The following is a 15,148-nucleotide window of genomic DNA, read 5'->3' on the forward strand; positions in this document are numbered from 1 at the left end:
TGAAATTCATTGTGGAGAGCTTATTTATATCTTTTGTGATATGAATACCGAGTATGTCTACTTCACCATCAGCCCATTTTATAGGTAAGCTGCAGGGTAATGTAAAAGTTGTATTTTTTTAAGGATCCATTAGGTTTTAGTCCTGAGAGTACAGAAACGTTATCTAGATCTTTAATGAGACATTGCAGGGATTTAGCTTGCGGACTTAACATAAAACTTGAGTCATCGGCATACATGGACACCTTTGTTTTTAAGCCTTGGATTTCTAATCCTCTAATGTTGTTATTAGACCTGATTTTAATAGCTAGCATTTCGATGGCCAAAACAAATAGATATGGTGACAGAGGACACCCTTGTTTAACCCCTCTTGACAATTCAAAACTCTCTGAGAAGGAGCCGTTATTTACTATTTTACACCTGGGGCTGCTATACATTATTTTTACCCATTTTATAAGAGAATTACAGAAATTGAAAAAATTCAGGCATTTATTAATTAAATCCAGTCTTACTTTATCAAATGCCTTTTCAAAATCCCCTATAAATACCATTCCTGGCTTCTTGTATGTTTCATGATGTTTTATTATTTCTAGTAGTTGTCGTATATTATCTCCAATGTATCATCCATGTAAAAAACCTGTCTGATCAGGATGAACAATACCTGGTAAAATACTTTTAATTCTGAGTGCTATGCATTTTGCATCACAACATTTGTTCAAGCCTAAAATGTTAGTCCATAATCTTATCATGGTGTTTGTAAGTTCACAGATGAAATTTCATGTTTATGTTTCAGGCATGGCTTTTCTTACGATCCTAACAATTTATATATTGATTTTATTACGATCTTAATGATACGTACGTTCAACCTTTTGGCAGGTATCTCGCTACATAAATGCACCTCAGGCGGCAGACAGCTTCGTGAATAGACTACATTATTTAACATTTCCATCTATTGCAGGGATGGGCAACTTTGATGGGGTGGGGGATACAAAAAATCTGAACTCATCATGAGGGGCTGCTGTGGCTGGTGGGTCTGCGTATCCACATCCACACATGCAGTTAGCATCCTCTACCTCATTCCGTCAGTAGAGGATGCCTGGTTATTCTTTGAAAGTGCTTTCCTCACCATCTTAAATATGCATGCCCCTTTCATAAAAAAAAAAAAAAACAGGAACAGATATAGCCCTTGGTTCACTCCAGACCTGACTGCCCTTGACCAGCACAAAAACATCCTGTGGCATACTGCATTAGCATCGAATAGCCCCCGCGATATGCAACTTTCAGGGAAGTTAGGAACCAATATACACAGGCAGTTAGGAAAGCAAAGGCTAGCTTCTTCAAACTGAAATTTGCATCCTGTAGCACAAACTCCAAAAAGTTCTGGACACTGTAAAGTCCATGGAGAATAAGAGCACCTCCTCCCAGCTGCCCACTGCACTGAGGCTAGGAAACACTGTCACCACCGATAAATCCACGATAATTGAGAATTTCAATAAGCATTTTTCTACGGCTGGCCATGCTTTCCACCTGGCTACCCCTAAACCCGGGCAACAGCCCTGCACCCCCCACAGCAACTTGCCCAAGCCTCCACCATTTCTCCTTCACCCAAATCCAGATAGCTGATGTTCTGAAAGAGCTGCAAAATCTGGACCCCTACAAATCAGCCGGCTAGACAATCTGGACCCTCTCTTTCTAAAACTATCCGCCGAAATTGCTGCAACCCCTTTTACTAGCCTGTTCAAACTCTCTTTCGTATCGTCCGAGATCCCAAAGATTGAAAAGCTGCCGCGGTCATCCCCCTCTTCAAAGGGGAGGACACTCTAGACCCAAACTGCTACAGACCTATATCTATCCTATCCTGCCTTTCTAAGGTCTTCGAAAGCCAAGTTAACAAACAGATCACCGACCATCTCGAATCTCACCGTAACTTCTCCGCTATGCAATCTGGTTTCAGAGCTGGTCATGGGTGCACCTCAGCCACACTCAAGGTCCTAAACGATATCATAACCGCCATCAATAAGAGACAATACTGTGCAGCTGTATTCATCAACCTGGCCAAGGCTTTCGACTCTGTCAATCACCACATTCTTATCGGCAGACTCAACAGCCTTGGTTCTCAAATGACTGCCTCGCCGTTTCACCATTTACTTCTTAGACAGAGTTCAGTGTGTCAAATCGGAGGGCCAGGGGTCAATTCTCAGGCCGACTCTCTTCTCTGTACAAATCAATGATGTCCCTCTTGCTGCTGGTGATTCCCCGATCCACCTCTATGCAGACGACACCATTCTGTATTAGAGGTTGACCGATAATCGGAATGGCCGATTAAATCGGGCCATTAAAAAAAAAAATGTAATTCTTATTAATCTTTTTTAACTAGGCAAGTCAGTTAAGAACACATTCTTATTTTCAATGACGGCCTAGGAGGCAGAACGACAGATTTTTAACATTTCAGCTCGGGGATCCAATCTTGCAACCTTACAGTTAACTAGTCCAATGCTCTAACACCTGATTACATTGCACTCCACGAGAGCCTGCCTGTTAGCGAATGCAGTAAGCTAAGGTAAGTTGCTAGCAAGCATTAAACTTATCTTATAAAAAACAATCAATCAATGACTGTCATTGCTCCAATGTGTACTTAACCATAAACATCAATGCCTTTCTTAAAATCAATACACAAGTATATATTTTTAAACCTGCATATTTAGCTAAAAGAAATCCAGGTAGAAGGCAATATTAACCAGGTGAAATTGTGTCATTTCTCTTGCGTTCATTGCACGCAGAGTCAGGTATATGCAACAGTTTGGGCCGTCTGGCTCTTTGCGAACTAATTTGCCATAATTTTACGTAATTATGACAACATTGAAGGTTGTGCAATGTAACAGGAATATTTAGACTCATGGATGCCACCCGTTAGATAAAATACGGAACGGAATAAACGTTTTGTTTTCGAGGTGATAGTTTCCGGATTAGTCAAAGGTATATGGTTTAGAGAGAAATAGTCGACGCGTTATTAATTCCTGTAATAACTTGCGGCTGAATTTGAAAGGGGTTCCTTCGTTATTTTACCGTTCATGTCTTCCATAGAGAATGTCTTGATCTACTTCAAATAAGGTCTGTGTTTCGTGCAGGCTTAAACCGCCTCGACGTTTTGATACCCGTGTAAATCTCACTAGGATAAGGTAACGTTTGTCAAATATTTTCATAAATCCACTCTACAAAAAAATGTATCTTCGCTTATATTTAGCCAATATTGATCAGAGTTACCTTGTCCTATGGATATCTACACAGTTATAAAATTGGCACGGTGATGTAAGCCTACACGAAACACAGACCTTATTTTAAGTGAATCTAAAAAATATCCTATGGAATAAATGAAGGAACCGCTTTTCAGATTTTGCTAGAAGGTGTCATGGGAATTATGACTCGCACTTTGGTTGTCAATTCTTACCATGCCCATTATTAAAATAGGATTTCCTGCATATAGAAATTAAAGTTTTTGTTTTCAACATTCATCACAGGTAACTTAAACTCTATTTTTATTCAAACAGTTGAGAGTATTTGTCTCCTAAGCAGACTCTTCAGTATCATTGTCACTTCAGAGCTGTGTGCGTGTGTGTGTATTTATGTATTATATTAAGTTAATAAAAGTATTCATTGTTCATTCAGTATTGTTGCAATTGTCATTATTACACAAATGTGTGTGTGTGTATGATATATATATATATAATACAGTGGGAGAACAAGTATTTGATACACTGCCGATTTTGCAGGTTTTCCTACTTACAAAGCATGTAGAGGTCTGTAATTTCTATCATGGGTACACTTCAACTATGAGAGACGGAATCTAAAACAGAAATCCAAAAATCACATTGTATGATTTTTAAGTAATTAATTTGCATTTTATTGCATGACATAAGTATTTATACATCAGAAAAGCAGATCTTAATATTTGGTACAGAAACCTTGTTTGCAATTACAGAGATCATACGTTTCCTGTAGTTCTTGACCAGGTTTGCACACACTGCAGCAGGGATTTTGGCCCACTCCTCCATACAGATCTTCTCCAGATCCTTCAGGTTTCGGGGCTGTCGCGGGGCTATACGGACTTTCAGCTCCCTCCAAAGATTTTCTATTGGGTTCAGGTCTGGAGACTGGCTAGGCCACTCCAGGACCTTGAGATGCTTCTTACGGCCCCACTCCTTAGTTGCCCTGGCTGTGTGTTTCGGGTCGTTGTCATGCTGGAAGACCCAGCCACGACCCATCTTCAATGCTCTTACTGAGGGTTGGCCAAGATCTCGCGATACATGGCCCCATCCATCCTCCCCTCAATACGGTGCAGTCATCCTGTACCCTTTGCAGAAAAGCATCGCCAAAGAATGATGTTTCCACCTCCATGCTTCACGGTTGGATGGTGTTCTTGGGTTGTACTCATCCTTCTTCTTCCTCCAAACACGGCGAGGAGTTTAGACCAAAAAGCTCTATTTTTGTCTCATCAGACCACATGACCTGCTCCCATTCCTCCTCTGGATCATCCAGATGGTCATTGGCAAACTTCAGACGGGCCTGGACATGCGCTGGCTTGAGCAGGTGGACCTTGCGTGCGCTGCAGGATTTTAATCCATGACGTGTAGTGTGTTACTAATGGTTTTCTTTGAGACTGTGGTCCCAGCTCTCTTCAGGTCATTGACCAGGTCCTGCCTGGTAGTTCTGGGCTGATAACTCACCTTCCTCATGATCATTGATGCCCACGAGGTGAGATCTTGCATGGAGCCCCAGACCGAGGGTGATTGACCGTCATCTTGAACTTCTTCCATTTTCTATAATTGCGCCAACAGTTGTTGCCTTCTCACCAAGCTGCTTGCCTATTGTCCTGTAGCCCATCCCAGCCTGTTGCATGTCTACAATTTTATCCCTGATGTCCTTATACAGCTCTCTGGTCTTGGCCATTGTGGAGAGGTTGGAGTCTGTTTGATTGAGTGTGTGGACAGGTGTTTTTATTACAGGTAACGAGTTCAAACAGGTGCAGTTAATACAGGTAATGAGTGGAGAACAGGAGGGCTTCTTAAAGAAAAACTAACAGGTCTGTGAGAGCCGGAATTCTTACTGGTTGGTAGGTGATCAAATACTTATGTCATGCAATAAAATGCAAATTAATTACTTAAAAATCATACAATGTGATTTTCTGGATTTTTGTTTTAGATTCCGTCTCTCACAGTTGAAGTGTACCTATGATAAAAAATTACAGACCTCTACATGCTTTGTAAGTAGGAAAACCTGCAAAATCGGCAGTGTATCAAATACTTGTTCTCCCCACTTGTATATATATATATTTTTTTTTTTAATAAATCGGACGATTAATCGGTATCGGCTTTTTTTGTCCTCCAATAATCGGTATCGGTATTGAAAATCATAATCGGTCGACCTCTATTCTGTATACTTCAGGGCCCTTCTTTGGACACTGTGTTAACTAACCTCCAGACGAGCTTCAATGCCACACAACTCTCCTTCCGTGGCCTCCAACTGCCTCTTAAATGCAAGTAAAACTAAATGCATGCTCTTCAACCGATCGCTGCCTACACCTGCCCGCCCATCCAGCATCACTACTCTGGATTGTTCTGACTTAGAATATGTGGACATCTACAAATACCTAGGTGTCTGGTTAGACTGTAAACTCTCCTTCCAGACTCACATTAAGCACCTCCAATCCAAAATTAAATCTGGAATCGGCTTCCTATTTCGCAACAAAACATCCTTCACTCATGCTGCCAAACATACCCTTGTAAAACTGACCATCCTACCGATCCTCGACTTCAGCGATGCCATTTACAAAATAGCCTCCAACACTCTACTCAGCAAATTGGATGCAGTCTATCACAGTGCCATCCGTTTTGTCACCAAAGTCCCATGTACTACCCACCACTGCGACCTGTACGCTCTCGTTGGCTGGCCCTCGCTTCATATTTGTCGCCAAACCCACTGGCTCCAGGTCATCTATAAGTCTTTGCTAGATAAAGCCCCGCCTTATCTCAGCTCACTGGTCACCATAGCAGCACCTACTCGTAGCACGTGCTCCAGCAGGTATATTTCACTGGTCAACCTCAAAGCCAATTCCTACTTTGGCCGCCTTTCCTTCCAGTTCTCTGCTGCCAATGACTGGAACGAACTGCAAAATCACTGAAGCTGGAGACTCATATCTCCCTCACTAACTTTAAGCACCAGCTGTCAGAGCAGCTCACAGATCATTGCACCTGTACATAGCCCATCTGTAAATAACCCATCCAACTACCTCAACCCCAAACTGTTATTTATTTTGCTCCTTTGCACCCCAGTATCTCTACTTGCACACTCATCTTCTGCACATCTATCACTCATGTTTAATTGCTATATTGTAATTATTTTGCCACTATGGCCTATTTATTGCCTTACCTCCCTTATCCTACCTCATTTGCACACACTGTATATAGACTTTTTCTATTGTATTATTGACTGTATATTTGTTTATTCCATGTGTAACTCTGTGTTGTTGTTTGTGTCGCACTGCTTTGCTTTATCTTGGCCAGGTCGCATTTGTAAATAGCCTACCTGGTTAAATTTTAAAAATTACAACTTTTTTTTGCCATAGGGTGGAGAGAAATGTTTGCAGTTTTTAATATGATATCTGAGCGAGAGTGACTTACAAAATCAATGCAGATCCCATCGGTAATTCAACCATGATTACGACAAGTTTAGACAGCCCCTTACGAAAAAAGATTGCAGTCAGAGTGCAGTATAACTGCAGTATAACTGTAGTTAGAATGCGGTATAACTGCAGTATGCTGCAAATACTGCGACCAAAATAGCACCTTTTTTTTTGTTATTCTGCAATTACTGCACACAAAATACCACAGTTGACAGCAGTTACTGCACTTTTACTGCAGTTTCAAAACTGCAATCTTCTTTTGTAAGTTCCTAGCTAGACTAATTTACTAGTCTAAAAAAAATGTTAGCTGACATGGGCTGATTGAGTGACTGACATAAGAGAACTGCTGATGCACAACTCAATTTCACCTTGTGTATTCTACTTTGTGTATTCTACTATGTATTCTACTATTGTAACTCTAAACAGTAAATTGAGACCCCGCTAGTTGCCCATCCCTGGTCTATTGAATGGGCTAGCAATCAAATTACCATGAATAAGACGTCATCAACTACCTTTTCTCCTGGCTCGTTGTGTTTTCTTCAGCTCGCTCTCCATCACTTGGCACTTCCTTTTCAGTAAATCAATATCTCGCTGGCTTTGGGTAATTTCCAAACGTATAACAGCACAGCTATCATCTACACGTTGGTTTATTTCTGCTACAGCTGCTTTAGCTAAAACGTCCATTAGGGAGACCAACTGCGCCTGGAAATTGCAGCTGGCCATCTTGTTCAGCCAGTATTCTCTGTGATTAAGTAAATAGTCTACAAATCTCGAGCCAATGTGCAATAAACAATCCGTTAATTTCAATTTCTCACACTATGGTAAATGTTATTTGCTCAATTAGGCATTTGTTAAGAGATCGATTGAAGCAATAGACGTTGATCAATTCCAACAATGTTCAAAAGGGAGATACGTGCGCAATCGCACTTCCGTTCAACTTGTGACGTAGGTATTTATTACCGTAAATATGAGACCGCAAAAGCCCTTCAAAATGTGCAGAGTTTAGCACTGGCAAGTGAAATACCAAAGTGTATAGAACAGCCATATCGATCGACTAAAAAAATTATACGTTAAAGTCCAGTGGCTCACATGGTTAGAACTGCATAACAGGTTATATGCATTTATAATGCACTATATAAATGTATAATGCACAACACACTGTGATAAAATACAAAAACACTTTATTCAACCATTATTAAAAGTTATGGTTCCTTATGAGTCTAATAATGCCTTTATAAAGGATGGAACACAGGTGTCAGGAAATTGTTAAACATTTAAAATATTGCCATCTCCATTGTCATCCACACAACCTAATGAAACCATTCTGAAAATGTGGTATAGTATTTATTAAAGGGATATAACTTGTTTGACACAGCTGGGGATCAAGGACAATAATCTAGTTTCATGTAAACTTAAAATAATATGCATTATAGCTGATTTACATTGAGGTTCTTCACTTAGGGTTTTTAAGGCACATACATATATAAGTAGAGGTATTAGATATAAAGAGTATGCATATTAGATAGTGTGTAGAAGATAGCATTGATGGGGCTACCTGAGAGAATATGCATACGATTACAGTAGCACTGACATGTCCGTGTGAGAGTTAGTTAATTATGATTGGATGTATATGGAGCAGTGCGTGTATACAATGACGGTGTGTACACTGGGTGGTTATTCTCTCCAGGAGAGGAAGTAGAGCTGGCCCAGTGCATCGCCACACACCAGTTCACTGGAGCAGTGTGGGTTCACCTCCAAGACCAGAACAGGACCCGCACACACAAACACCTGTACAGAGTTAGAGAGAGATGGAGTGTAAGCATATATAAACAAAAAGGGCATTGGTCTGACTTTTCATCCATTCTTGATGAAATTATTTGAGTGTGTGGAAACTGAAGAGTTAAAATGACATGAACCTGTTTCTTGGTGTTTCTGTCCACAGTTTTGTCATGGGACGCTGAGATCATCGTGCTGTTGTTGAGTCGCAGTACACTGATCCTGTCACTGTGTGCCTAGGGAAAATCAATCTTCAGTTTCATCAGAGGAAAAGGGAGAGATCTTACAGGTTTCTTGCTGCCCCAGGAGTTGATGTTTGGTGGCTGCTTGGAACCACGTTTCCCTTGGAATCTCCACACACCACCAACTCTGGAGACAGGACACAGAATAACATTGCAGTTAATAAATTATTCATATAACAACTTGTTTACAGATGGTTCACAATATGTATCAAAATGTGTATGATTAAGCTGATGGTCACCCTGACACTCCAAACCATGGCTCTGGCTGTTATCTGTGACTGATAAGAGGACCTCTCCTCCCTGCATCTCGTGGCTATTTTGGCCTTCTCATGAAAGCGGACGTCAATTGAATTGTACGTCGTTCTGACTGCAGGCCTGTCGTAGATCATGAACCTTCTGAGCCTGACCCCACCACCTCTGCATCCCCATGACCCCTACCATTCCACCCCTAACACACTGTTACTGTTACTCCTCTCAAGTTTCAGAGTGAGTTTGAGGTATAAACAAGAATGAGAAAGAGTAAGAAAAAGAGTTAAACTATTCCTACCTTCACTCTGCACCAGCACAACCAAGCAGCAGCAAGCATTGACGTAAGAAACCACTAAACTTCCCCTGTTGACTTTCTGTCCCTCTTTCTCTTTCCCCAATTATCTCCGCCTCTGGCAAATCAATGAAACAGTAAATCCTTCAAACTACCAATCAATTTCTCTCATCTATTTAGCAATCTACAGCATCTAATGAACCTTGATTCAGATGACCAGTTTTATACAGTACCAGTGGTGTCAGCTTAAATAAGTGTCGTTTCCAGATTTAAAATCTAAAGTTGTATGAACATGTATAGCCTATTACACTGAAACAAATATTTTTTTGTCTAGTTTTGAGAAGACATACAGTAACTTAACATTTTGGGGCAGCAGAATAACTTGGAAATCGAACTCTGAAAATCAAGTGGAATTGAGTTATTAACCTGACCTGATGTGAGACTGTCCCTTGTGGCAAGACGTGACATCCCAGATAGTCAGACACTACCTAGACAATACAGACTAAATGGATCCTACATATTATTAATCTAAAAGCACAGATTGACTCTTTCATTAAATACATTTGATTGAATATTATATGTTTTTTTACGATTTTGTTGTAAAAATACCCAATGTTAGCAGCTGTAAATAAGGATCTATTAACAGTCAAATATGAAAACCATTGCACAAATCAATGAGGAGAAAAATCTTGTCAAAATGTTCAAAAATATCTTTACTATATTTTCACAAAGGAATTGCAATTATGTTCTTATTTGTTCCATCTGTTCTGAGACTACATTAAACTTGTGTGTGGATCACCAGGGTATGCAGGTGCCACATATGAAGACACTGCACTCTCTCCTATGTGAGTTCTTTGATGTGATGTCATGTTAGAGCGCTGGGTGAAGCATTTCCCACACTGTGTGCACTCGAAGGGCTTCTCCCCACTGTGTACTACAGCATGTCTGATCAGGTTGCACTGCTTGGTAAAACTCCTGCCACACTGTTCACAGGTGTATGGTTTCTCTCCGGTGTGACTCCGGAGGTGTACTTTTAGCTGCCAGAAACGCTGGAAGCTCTTCCCACAGAAGGTGCAGCTGAAACGCCTCTCGGTGGTGCCGCCTGATCTCCACTGAGTCCTCATTCTCTTCACCATGTTAAAACTACTGTGACTCAGGCTGTATCCAGAGAAGGTGGAGGTGGTGGCCATGTTTGACCCTGTCATGCACTCACTCAATCTCACTGTTGCTTCTGAAGCCCTGTATTGATGCTGCCTTGGCTGTAGAGCTAAACTATTTCCTTCATTATTTGAGTTTAGCCTCTCACTGCTCTGTCCCTCTGGCATCTGTTGTCTAGTCTCATCAGCCAATGTTCTGACATGTCTTTTCATGTGTTTTGCTGCACTGAACATGTTAGCATGTAGCATACATCATCTGTCATAGTAGGAATGGATGGCAGCCCACTATGAGATGGGAAAATTGAGATATTCTGAGAGTACTCTTCTGTGGAATGAAAGGAGAAATCTGGGTGGCCATCAGGGTCAGTGTCTCTGCCTGGACCCACAGAGGCCCATAGCTGCCCATCATTCTCATCCATGACAAACTGGTGAGGTCCTGCCGGGACCGTGGTCTGATCCAGCTCCTCCTCTTTCTCATCCTTCACCATCACTAGCTCTAGTGGGTCCTTGTCCTCGGCTGGTCGGTGCTGAACCTCTGTAGATGCGAGCAGGGGTGTGCCTGGTTCCTCTGACTGATCTGAAATGGGGTAATATTCGGGGAATATATTGTAAAAATAAAGAAATCCTTGCAATGAGTAGATTTATCCAAACTTATGACTGGTTTTGGACACACATACTCATTCCAGGGGTTTTCTTTATTTGTACTATTTTCTACATTGTAGAATAAAAGTGAAGACATCAAAACTATGAAATAACACATATGGAATCATGTAGTAAACAAAAAAGTGTTAAACAAATCAAAATATATTTTATATGTGAGACTCTTCAAAGTAGCCACCCTTTGCCTTGATGACAGCTTGGCACACTCTAGGCCTTCTCTCAACCAGCTTCATGAGGTAGTCATCTGGAATGCATTTCAATTAACAGGTGTGCCATGTTAAATGTTCATTTAATGCGTTTGAGGCAATCAGTTGTGTTGTGACAAGGTAGGGGTGGTATACAAAAGATAGATCTTTTTGGGAAAATTCCAAGTCCATATTATGGCAAGAACAGCTTAAATGAGCAAAGAGAAATTAAAATCCATCATTACTTTAAGACATCAAGGTCAGTCAATGCGGAACATTTCAAGAACTTTTAAAGTTTCTTCAAGTGCAGTTGAAGTGCTATGATGAAACTGGCTCTCAGGAGGACCACCACAGGTAAGGAAGACCCAGATATTAAGGATAACTTCATTAGAGTTACCAGCCTCAGAAATTGCAGCCCAAACAAATGCTTGCAGCCCAAACAAATTCACAGAGTTCAAGTGACACATCTCAACAACAACTGTTCAGAGGAGACTGCAAGAATCTGGTCTTCATGGTGGAATTGCTGCAAAGAAACCACTACTAAAGGAACCCAATACGAAGAGACTTGCTTGGGCCAAGAAACATGAGCAATGGACATTAGACTGGTGGAAATCTGTCCTTTGGTCTGATGAGTCCAAATTTTAGATTTTTGGTTCCAACCGCTGTGTCTTTGTGAGACGCAGAGTAGGTGAACGGATGATCTGCGCATGTGTTTCTCCCACCGTGAACCATGGGGGAGGAGGTGTGATGGTGCTTTGCTGGTGACACTGTCAGTGATTTATTTAGAATTCAAGGCACACTTAACCAGCATGGCTACCACAGCATTCTGCAGCGATACGCCATCCCATCTGGCTTGCGCTTAGTGAGACTATCATTTGTTTTCCAACAGGACAATGACCCAACACACCTCCATGCTGAGTAAAGGTTATTTGACCAAGAAGGAGAGAGATGGAGTGCTGCATCAGATGACCTGGCCTCCACAATCACCTAACCTCAACCCAATTGAGATGGTTTGGGATGAATTGGACCGCAGAGTGAAGGAAAAGCAGCCAACAAGTGCTCAGCATATGTGGGAACTCCTTCAAGACTGTTGGAAAAGCATTCCAGGTGAAGCTGATTGAGAGAATGCCAAGAGTGTGCAAAGCTGTCAACAAGGCAAATGTTGGCTACTTTGAAGAATCTCAAATCTAAAAATATTTTGATTTGTTAAACACTTTTTTGGTTACTACATGATTCCATATGTGTTATTTCATAGTTTTGATGTCTTCACTATTGTTCTACAATGTAGAAAACAGTAAAAATTAAGAAAAACCCTGGAATGAGTAGGTGTGTCTAAACTTTTGACTGGTACTTTATATGCAGTTTAAGTCGGAAGTTTACATACACTTAGGTTGGAGTCATTAAAACTCGTTTTTCAACAACTCSACAAATGTCTTGTTAATAAACTATAGTTTTGGCAAGTCGGTTAGGACATATACTTTGTGCATGACACAAGTAATTTTTCCAACAATTGTTTACAGACAATTATTTAACTTATAATTCACTGCATCACAATTCCAGTGGGTCAGAAGTTTACATACACTAAGTTGACTGTGCCTTTAATAAACAGCTTGGAAAATTCCAGAAAATGATGTCATGGCTTTAGAAGCTTCTGATAGGCTAATTGACATAATTTGAGTCAATTGGAGGAGTACCTGTTGTCAACCTCTTTGCTTGACATCATGGGAAAATCAAAAGAAATCAGCCAAGACCTCAGAAAAAAATTGTAGACCTCCACAAGTCTAGTTCATCCTTGGGAGCAATTTCCAAATGCCTGAAGGTACCACGTTCATCTGTACAAACAATAGTACGCAAGTATAAACACCATGGGACCATGCCGCTGTCATACCGCTCAGGAAGGAGACTCGTTGTGTCTCCTAGAGATGAACATACTTTGGTGCAAAAAAGTGCAAATCAATCCCAGAACAATAGCAAAGGACCTTGTGAAGATGCTGGAGGAAACAGGTACAAAAGTATCTATATCCACAGTAAAACGAGTCCTATATCGACATTACCTGAAAGGCCTCTCAGCAAGGAAGAAGCCACTGCTACAAAACCGCCATAAAAAAGCCAGACTACGGTTTGCAACTGCACATGGGGACAAAGATCGTACTTTTTGGAGAAATATCCTCTGGTCTGATGAAACAAAAATGGAACTGTTTGGCCATAATGACCATCGTTAGGTTTGGAGGAAAAAGGGGGAGGCTTGCAAGCCGAAATACACCATCCCAACCGTGACGCATGGGGGTGGAAGCATCATGTTATAGGTGCACTTCACAAAATAGATGGCATCATGTGGTAGGAAAATGATGTGGATATATTGAAGCAACATCTCAAGACATCAGTCAGGAAGTTAAAGCTTGGTCGCAAATGGGTCTTCCAAATGGACAATGACCCCAAGCATACTTCCAAAGTTGTGGCAAAATGGCTTAAGGACAGCAAAGTCAAAGTATTGGAGTGGCCATCACAAAGCCCTGACCTCAATCCCATAGAAAATGTGTGGGCAGGACTGAAAAAGCATGTGCGAGCAAGGAGGCCTACAAACCTGACTCAGTTACACCAGCTCTGTCAGGAGGAATGGGCCAAAATTCACCCAACTTATTGTGGGAAGCTTGTGGAAGGCTACCCGAAACGTTTGACCCAAGTTAAACAATTTAAAGGCAATGCTATGAAATACTAATTTAGTGTATGTACACTTCTGACCCACTGGGAATGTGACAAAATAAATTACATCTGAAATTAAATAATTCTCTCTACTATTATTCTGACATTTCACATTCTTAAAATAAAGTGGTGATCTTAACTGACCTAAAACAGGGAAGTTTTACTAGGATTAAATGTCAGGAATTGTGAAAAACTGAGTTTAAATGTATTTGCCTATAGTGTATGTAAACGTCCGACTTCAACTGTATATATATACATTATATGTATAGGTATTTATATTTTGGTCTCTGACTTTGCTCATTCTGATAAATCTTAATTTCTTTCTTTATGAAATTTAAAAAAATTGAATATCAGGATTACTTGTGTATTATTTTTTAATTGTATTTTTGTTGCTAGGTATTAATGCAATGTTGGTACTAGAAAAATTAAGCATTTTCCTGCACTCATGATAATGTCTGCAAATCTGTGTACCCCACCAATACATTTTGATTTGAAAGAGCAGTATCCCTTATGGACGCACCCACCCTCTCCAGTGATTCTGAGCTCTTCCTGAGGGTCAGTCTTCCACACGTCCTCTGCTGTTCCCTCATCTTTGATCAGAGAAGCTTCAGTCTCTACTCTCTGCTCCACATCTGTAGACTATAACAGGGGACTGAAGTTATTATTCTGGACACAGACCATTTAAAAAATATCTAGATTTTTTATTTACCTTTATTTCGCCAGGAAAAGCCCATTGAGACAGAGGACAGTCTCTTTTGCAAGCGAGACCTGGCCAAGAAAGTAGCAGCAATCAATAAAACATTTAAAACATTCAACATTCAAAGCACCACAATACAACATCAGCCTCCAGGAAACATTTACACTCCTCCTGAACAGAGTTTGGTACCAGAGTTTTAAACTCACTGAGGGCACTAGTTTAGTACATCTAGTTGAAGCATAATTTGTAGAAAATGTCATGATTCTGGTGCACAATAGGAGAAGGCAGTCTTTCTTAACTCAGTAACTGCAGGCTACAGAGGTAATATCTGGTAAGGAGAGCAGGCTAGGTAAATAGGGAGTTTACCCAGAACAGAAGGGCTTTGTATATGAACATATATCTGATGCTTTCATACTCATGAATCACACAAAAGCGGTAAATTCTACTGATATTCCAATAACAGAATTGATCCAAGAGCTCAGGTCTCTGTAAATGCAAGTAAAACTAAATG

The 15,148-nt window shown here is 40.6% G+C and overlaps 2 protein-coding genes across 2 annotated transcripts in view; one reads left to right on the forward strand and one right to left on the reverse strand.

Moving 5' to 3' along the window:
* The window catches only part of LOC111956639 (actin-binding protein IPP), a 390,618-nt gene that overhangs the window by 165,301 nt on the left and 210,169 nt on the right, over positions 1-15,148 (forward strand). The gene's annotated exons all lie outside the window — the stretch shown is intronic.
* Positions 1-15,148, reverse strand: part of LOC111956414 (uncharacterized) — a 109,116-nt gene that overhangs the window by 12,015 nt on the left and 81,953 nt on the right. The window contains exons 23-28 of the mRNA XM_023976872.2: positions 14,465-14,579; positions 10,779-10,969; positions 10,013-10,638; positions 8,740-8,821; positions 8,402-8,464; positions 7,189-7,492 (exon numbers count right to left, since the gene is read on the reverse strand). Of these exons, the coding sequence (XP_023832640.2) occupies positions 7,189-7,492; positions 8,402-8,464; positions 8,740-8,821; positions 10,013-10,638; positions 10,779-10,969; positions 14,465-14,579 (1,381 nt within the window). The remainder of the gene's footprint in view (positions 1-7,188; positions 7,493-8,401; positions 8,465-8,739; positions 8,822-10,012; positions 10,639-10,778; positions 10,970-14,464; positions 14,580-15,148) is intronic.

This window comes from Salvelinus sp. IW2-2015, linkage group LG32 (genome assembly GCF_002910315.2).
Source record: "Salvelinus sp. IW2-2015 linkage group LG32, ASM291031v2, whole genome shotgun sequence".
Lineage (NCBI taxonomy): Eukaryota > Metazoa > Chordata > Actinopteri > Salmoniformes > Salmonidae > Salvelinus > Salvelinus sp. IW2-2015.